The following is an 8,118-nucleotide window of genomic DNA, read 5'->3' as shown; positions in this document are numbered from 1 at the left end:
AAAAAGCATATTTAAAATGGCCTTTGTTGGATAAGATCCAGAGCTACACGTGTAGTCAAAAAGATACAGCAGTCAGGTTAGAACAAATACTCTACCACATGGCGAAAGCCTGGGGTAAGAACAAGATGCCAAACCGAATTCTTTACAAACACCCTGAGCACTTGCTAACATTTAAAGATTTGGTATGTTTTAACTCAGCAGTCCTTTTGATTCACGTCAAAGACATGACTAAAAGGCCTGCCAGGGCTCACTGCAGTGCTCCTTCACTTTCCATTAGCAGTTTCTTGAAGTGCATGACATAGTGGTTTACAAGAGAAAAACATCAACGCACAAAATTTAGAGTTAAGGTGGGCAGAAAGAAAGCACGAAGTTCTGTGTTAAAAAAAACCAGTCCTTAACTAGTCCAAACTCTATCCAGTTGGTTCTATGACCATGTAATTGTCTCTGCAAGATTAAGCTATCTGGTGGGTAAGAGATTAAATACAAGTGACCAACAGCTAAACCAGTTTTGGTAAAAATGGACTTTTGAGGTTCTTGATGGAAGATGAAACGAAGGTTTAGTTAGTTGTGCCTGACATCATAAAAGTATTTTTTGATGCTTAAAGGAACTGATTGAAATTAGTGTTCCGGACAGTGTTCAGGTCATTAAGCTGTGAAAACGTCAAAGCAATTAGGGTCCTATAATCAAGATTTAATGAGAAGTCTGAGTTAACACTTTTCAGTATTGCTGCACTACCTGAAGGGAATTTGAAAATATACTTTTTGATGTTTCTTCCACACCAACTGAAATATGTTCCACCACTTGTGTCTTGCTCTGGAAAGACTTTAACTCCTGAAAAGAAGGAACAGTTTTTTTCTAGTCCTCTCCCCTTCATAATTTTTTTGGACGAAGAACCTCTACACCCTCCCAACATAAACGGAAGCAAACTAGGTTTAAACATTTAAAAAGATACAAAGGTTTATTAAATGAAACCAGATTTGACAGATATTACATAAATTAAACAGCAATAAAATTTTACTAGGGTTTATGTACAGATCACAGTGATTTTCATTGTGCAATGAGGGCTGACTGTAACTTTGAACAGTACTTATACATGTGAGCTACAACAAGCAACCAGCAACATACAGCGTAGTCCAAGCTAACCTTGCAAGTCTAGCAGTTCAAATTGATTAGTCAGTACACAAACGCCTGCTACCGCTATCACTACTTACTACACAACAGAGCATTTATAAAGCAGTCAAGATTTGCCATAGAAAAGTGCAAAACATGGGAAGTCTGTACACAGTACAGTACGAAAAGGAATCATGCTACAGTTATTGAAAGCTGAAAAATAATTCTATAGCATAGGAAGCACTGCATCACACCTCTTCTGAATGGCAAGCAGATGGGCTGAGGAACAGCCATATCTTAATCGCTTTCAAAACTGCAAAATCCCTGTTCATCCATTTAAACATAGTTTAGTACCTATATTTGATCCATTAACAATGACTTTCTACAGTGGAAGATCACATTAGTTAAAGCTCAGTAGCACACATATTCATTGATCAAGCTAATTTACAGGAAAATCTACAGCATGTTCTCCATTGAAATCATGAAGCATTTATATCATTTGGTTACAAGGCAATTGAGTTTACAATGCACGTTTTATCACTTAAAACCTCAAATTGGGCAATTAAAAATATATATATATATAAAACTCAAAAATAAAGGTTGTTTTTTAATGTTTAACATTCTTGTTCACCAAAGCAGAATACCAAAGGCCTATGGGCTCTTGCAAGAAAAGTCCTTATGCAACAGTCTATATGCAAAAACACATGTTAACAGAAGCAACCAAAATAAAATGAACTTCAGAGAATACAATACTCGAATAGAAAATAATAAAGTGTTCTAGTCTCCTTAAAAAAAACATAAATCCAGAGTCCTTAGTGCTGTGTGTATCCGGGGACTTCTGCGTGAGCATTCAGACAGAACTATGTTAGTGGGCCATGAAGTCCCAGCAAAAACTTAACATAAAACAGACTCACTTGTGCAAATAAATAAAATAGGCAGGTACCAACAGCTTATTAAGTTCAAGACCCTACAGAAAATAACTGATCACTTAAAAATAATGCTTAAAAAATGTTTTGGTTAAGCATTTTAATTAAAAAATTTTGAAAGCAGTTTTGTACTTAGAAAGCATGTTGACGAGGTCAGTAGTCAGGCATATGTACACATGGCTCTGGAAACAATGTAAAGTCAATGGATTAGCATTATTAGCAAGATTTTGTTTGTTTCTTTAGTCTCTATCATAACGAGCGTCAGTGCATCCACTGCCAGCAATGGATAAGATACATAAAAGAAAATCCACTATCTCCTGTTGTTCAAGCATTCAAAACTCCTAAGCACCAGTGGGGCACATTAGTCAATGCAACTTTATTTCCTCAGCTTTGAAGACTTCAACACAGTGCAGCTTTTACATTTTAAACAACAAAAAATTACATTTAGCACACTTGCTTCTTGCAGTATGTACCTTTTGAAATAAGAAACTGTTTTTTTAGATTCCATAAAATACTGTAAGCTTACACATTAAAAAAACCCTGAACTGTGCTTGCTCCCCTCAGATGAAGTAAGCTGTTTTTTATGTGCTTCAGTTTTTCCAACTGATGTGGAATAATTAATTCCACAGATACAAATACAGTGGACCAGATTCATTTTTTCAAGAGATAAGAGTAAGTTATTTTTCCAGGTTAAAATGATAATTTTCTATGGGTTTTTCTGTACTTCATTATACAATCCTACACAATACTTACTGAGTGGCAGCTGCAGCCATCAACTTGTGGCACTTGCATAACATTAAGGAGATTTTGTGATATTCTAGAATCACCACCTTGAAGTATCCTGATTTTCTTACACATTGTGCATTTTTGCAGAGTTATGCAATCTCTTAGACTTCCTTTATGAAGAAATATACCTAATACCCTAGAAACTGCAAGTTCTCAACAGCACTTCTGTACTGCTTAGAGCTAAACATAAGAAAATGGAGGTCAATTTTGCACAAGGAGCTGCAGATCTGTTGTGAAATTATAAACATGGTAATTTCAGTAGTGATTACCATAGTCTACTTTGTAAGCATTCAGGATTTAGTTTAGAAAAATGAATCTTTGGCCTACATTTCTTATGGCATTTCAGATAAAAAATGTGGACAGCAGTTTGTGGGCGAAACTATCTGTATGATCTACTTAAACAGTTTTATGTAGAGCCATCAGTCATAGTAGTGGAACTCCAGTGAGCTGATGTGCTTTTGAAAAAAAAATGTAATTTGGTCTAAGTATTGTGAATTCACTGAAAGTTATCTAAACCCGCAAAATCTGAAGGAATGTAATTACTTTTTGAAATCAAAGCACTTAAAAATCAATTCCCCTATATTAACACAAGTATCACAATATGTAACATGAAAAAAACCTGAAAACAGATCCTTACTTGTGTATGATCTACCTTCATGTGTGTAAGTATTCGTATATATAAATACGTACATATGCACATACTGATATTTGGTGCTACGTAAAATGAAGCAGTACTGCAAATACTTCCTAAATACACTGTACTCGAGCTGCTAGAAGGATGTTAGTACAGGATGAAAAGACAGACTCCTTACACCTAAGGTTTGAACTCTACATATATGAAATTCCTGGCAGCGGATACTTTAGGACATTTCCAAAAGCAGGAGCAGAACAATCAGGCTTTCTATATATTCAGTCTTCCCTCTGATAATCTGAAGTGCCAAGCATTCAACAACTATTTCAATAATGAAAAAAGTCTGTTATGGCTCATGTTTTACATTTGGAGAAGACAGCAAGCTTGAGAGAAACAACTCCTGTAAAAGCCAGAGCCCTTTTGATCAGTATGCACTGAACTGCATGTTTACAGAGAGTCTTCATGTGAGTAATCTCATTTCAGACAGTGTACAATCACTCAATATCCTGGTTTGTAAAGAGACACCACTGTAACAGAAATTCATGAATTAGCTATTAAGATGCATCTTAAACAACAATAAAACATGCCCTTGTCTTTCTGCTTTCAAGTACGATGGTTGCAAGTGTGAGGCATTGGAAATTTTAGGTACAAATCTTTTTTAAAACGTAATTATTTTTATATTTTACAAAGAATTATAAAATGTATATAAGATGATGAAAAACTCATTTATCCTTTTAAGATTTTTATTCCTAGAGAACTTCTTGAAAAACATTACTTGAAAAATAAAAATCATAGACTCTGCGAAGTACAAAAATTTACATCTTTGCACAGTTCCTGTGCTTTAGTTGTACTGTATTCATTATATACATATATACTAATTTGTGCTTTTAATTACACAAGTTTAGTATAAACTTATAAAATTAAGTCTATGAGTTAACTATGCAAAAAGGATCTGGGAATAGCAGGAAACTTAACTAAACCATAAGTTAAAAACAAATCCTAAAATATACTATTTCAGTGAGTCTACTTCAGAGTAGACTATCAATATTACAATTTACTAAACTATTGTCAAATGTTTACAGCAAAAAAATTATTCTTGCCTGCTTCCAACTCTTTAGATATTTACTATAGACTAAGACCCATATCTGAATGCAGTATCATTCTTATCCACAAAGTCAGTCTTCATTTATGCATGAGCTCCATTTTTCTTCAGACCTGCTCTTAGCACTTCAATTTCCTTCCAGTTTCTAAGGCAAATAATGAAAAAGGAACACAAAATACAGTGTGGAACATGTGAATTGAATAACAAGTATCAACCTATCACAGTTATAAAAGAGAATCCAGGGTACAGAATTACTTACTCCTCTAACTAAAGTCTTCATTATTAATATGAAAGTCTTGCAATCAAGAACAATCCCATTGCCTTATCTGTCAAATCAATCTAGATATTTGCTTTTAACACACTGTTTTAGAAGTTTTAAGGACAGAAGGCCTTAAATATCTGTATGCAAATAACTCCTCATTGTTCTAGAACAGCCTGTGAGATAAATTACCTTTGTCATTCTGTAAGCCTGCTTTACAGTATTCTATTTCAACAATTTACTTTATAATATCTATTACTGTGATTCATGTTGGTTTACGAGCTGTATGGAAGTATTAACTACTGTAATCAATCAGAAAATGTAGTATCTGCATACGGCTCTCACTCACAGACCTGCTATGTTGTGAAGAGGACTCCTGACATTTGGACATACCTCGTCCAGTGTAGATGTGGCATTCAAAAGTTCTTAAAGATTTCTAGATCTTTAGGGGGTACTGGAGGTGTCTTGTTCCAGTCATCTTCAGGATAAGCTTCAAAATTGGAAGTATCCCCATCATTGGATACTTTCGGTACTATGGGAGGCTAGTCAGAACAAGCACAACAAAAATGTTAGTACAGTTTTCTCAATAAGTACCTCTCCATCATATTAAAGCAGAAATTCTGTAAAAGACTGATTAAACAAAAAGGCTACATATTTATAGAAGTTCACCTTTTTCACTAATAATGAATGGCATGAGAAAGAGAAACCTGCAGTGACACAGAGATGTTCCAACGTTTTGTATATATTGCAGTTAAATACTGCATTTCAAAGACACATAATACAGATACCTATTTCATTTAGCGCTCAAGCTCTAGCTGCTTTACAGATTGAAGGTAAATACTGCAAAAGATTACTACAACTAAACTTCCATGCATGTGCTGTTACAATATAATCTGCCACTCTTCTTCCTCACTCCTCCCCTCTTCTGTGGCCTATGACCGAAAAGGAGTGTAATCACATTAGGTTCCTTTAGACTAAGAAGCAGTTAGGTAACTGCTTTCTAACTGAAGGAAAAAAGCCTCCTCATCTCTTCATTGCTTTCAAATAGATTGACTGCTTTTAGAGGCTGAAATTACTACCTTGTGTATGCCACACACTACCTACTATGCTTTCTCCTAGCATAACCATAAATTCAAGCAAGTAAAGAAATTACTGCACCGTAAAACCTAATTTCACAAGGCTGCCTGTAAAAGCATCTTAATTCAAATGGATCTTTTTAAGGAAACTTGGAGGTGCCAAGAGAACGATCAGTTTTCTGTTGCTTTCTTTGGAGGATCCTTTGGATTTCTAGCACTGCCCACCAGCTTCATAGTACCTGTAGTTTTCCCTTGTCATGTATCTGCCATCAAGATTACTCTGCCCTTCTGGCCAAATGTTAGGAGATAAAGCTCCTTTCTGGAACATTTAATTAACCACAGGGGTTAATGCGGGGCAACCCCCCCTTCTTCTCTCAAAAAAACATTGATCTCTTTATCCCCTTCTCAGTAACAGCTTAACTATCATCATGAGTTAACAAAACACTTTAGGATGAGCACATTTTTCAGACAACCACGGAACTGGCTAAAAGTCATACCTCAGACAGGTATGAAGTACAGCAAAATGTTGTTCTGCATCTCCTTAAAAAGATAAAGTCTGGCTTCAGTTAGCTGAGATCTTATCTGATCTTTTGGGCTTCTCAGTTTGAAACAATGCCATCAGCAGGTTTTCAATGAGGACGGGTCCCTGAGGGATGGCACTTCTAAGCTTCAGCCAAAACCAAAGTCCTTCTTTTGCATGTGGCAGACGTAGTATACTGCCCAGGTGTGTAAGAAAACATGCAGAAACTGCTCTGCTCCAGAGGACCATCTGTGTCATTGGGGGTAAATGCCTGTACCCCCACCTCCCTGTAAGTATTTTAGCAGGAAAACCAGTTTTGTGAAGTGACACACAAAAAAAGAGAAAAGGAAAATCCTCTATTTTAGATTTTTTTTTCTCTCTCTATATATAATACTGCTATTTAAGATCTTACCAGGACTGAATCAATGTTTCATTTGTACAATAGGCCAATTCACACTTTTTACAGGGAAAAGAGAGCACTGCACTGTATCCATTTTTTCAAATATTCAATCTCTTCATCAGTATGGAGGAGTGAGATTGTGAAGAATAATTCTGCAGAATATAGCTCCCTCTAGAAATAACAAAGTAAATTTCTGACCCAATTCACATCCCTGCTCTGAAGTATAACTAAGCAGCATCATGTCTTCAAAGAGCTTAACATAACCATCACAAACATTAAGAAATAAGTTTTGGATTCATAATAATCTGAATGCCGCGGTGACTTTTTTTTTTTTTTAATAAAAACGCAACACAAGGGATGTCTGGACCTGATACTTTTGATTTGTACGTCTAACATTCAGTTTTTAATACTATTTGCTTGTTATTTGTTTGGTAAAACAGTACATTGTCATAAACTTCAGACTTTAAATACTTATAAAACATGTTATTATCCATTTTGTGTTCTTTGCAGATTTGCATGACCAGAATTTACAGTAACTAATTTGAAGTACTGACTGTGCTACAACAGATCTACATAAAACATCAACTGGCTGTAGTAATTATTAAGTATAAAACAAAACTCACACATTTAAAACAATGTATACTTTTTTTTAATTAAAAAACCCCAACAGCTACAGCTTTGTATTAGGATGTTGTCTACAAGAATACATTAAGAACATTTTCATCTCTTATCTATTTTGCAAGAACTCAATTTAAGATATCTAGCCAGAAATTCATTGTAAGAACCTAATGCAAAGAAAAGGAAAACCAAATATTTTATTGGTACTTCACTGACTGCATATGGTAACCTGTTACTAAAAATCACTGCTGTAAGAAATTGTACTGGTTAGAACTTTGAGGAAAGAAAGAAGGCGGCAATTCTACTTCCAAAGGACTCTGAAAAACATTTTGCAGTGTTGATAGCTTTTGCAAACATCTGCCCTCATACAATACTCTAATTCAGTGCTGTTAAAAAGTATGTTAAAATTACATTCATAAATCCTTCTCTCTCACCTTCCCTATTCCTTCTTACTCCCATATGCTTTACATTTTATTAAAGCATTTACCTGAATTGAACTTGGCACAAAAATATGAAGCACAGTGTAAAATACTTCCACAGATATAAGGGCAAGAAAAAAAACCAAACCACCACAACCTGCCCCCCCCCCCCCCCCCCAACTCTAAACCTGAAAATTAAATGTTGTACTAACTAATCAACTTCAGCAAAATAAAGCAGGGATATTTTTTTTAGACATGTTGTATATAGAC

General features: G+C 35.1%; 1 protein-coding gene across 1 annotated transcript in view; it reads right to left on the bottom strand.

Moving 5' to 3' along the window:
- Positions 1–932: 932 nt before the first annotated feature.
- PRKX (protein kinase cAMP-dependent X-linked catalytic subunit) overlaps positions 933–8,118 on the bottom strand; it is a 63,083-nt gene continuing 55,897 nt past the window's right edge. Inside the window, exons 8-9 of the mRNA XM_055702418.1 lie at positions 5,209–5,357; positions 933–4,701 (exon numbers count right to left, since the gene is read on the bottom strand). Coding sequence (XP_055558393.1) covers positions 5,232–5,357 — 126 coding nt within the window. The 3' untranslated portion in view covers positions 933–4,701; positions 5,209–5,231. The remainder of the gene's footprint in view (positions 4,702–5,208; positions 5,358–8,118) is intronic.

The sequence above is a fragment of the Falco cherrug genome, chromosome 2 (genome assembly GCF_023634085.1).
Source record: "Falco cherrug isolate bFalChe1 chromosome 2, bFalChe1.pri, whole genome shotgun sequence".
NCBI classification, from domain to species: Eukaryota; Metazoa; Chordata; class Aves; order Falconiformes; family Falconidae; genus Falco; species Falco cherrug.
Note: the sequence above shows the minus strand (reverse complement) of the source record. Positions and strands in the feature narration are given on the sequence as shown.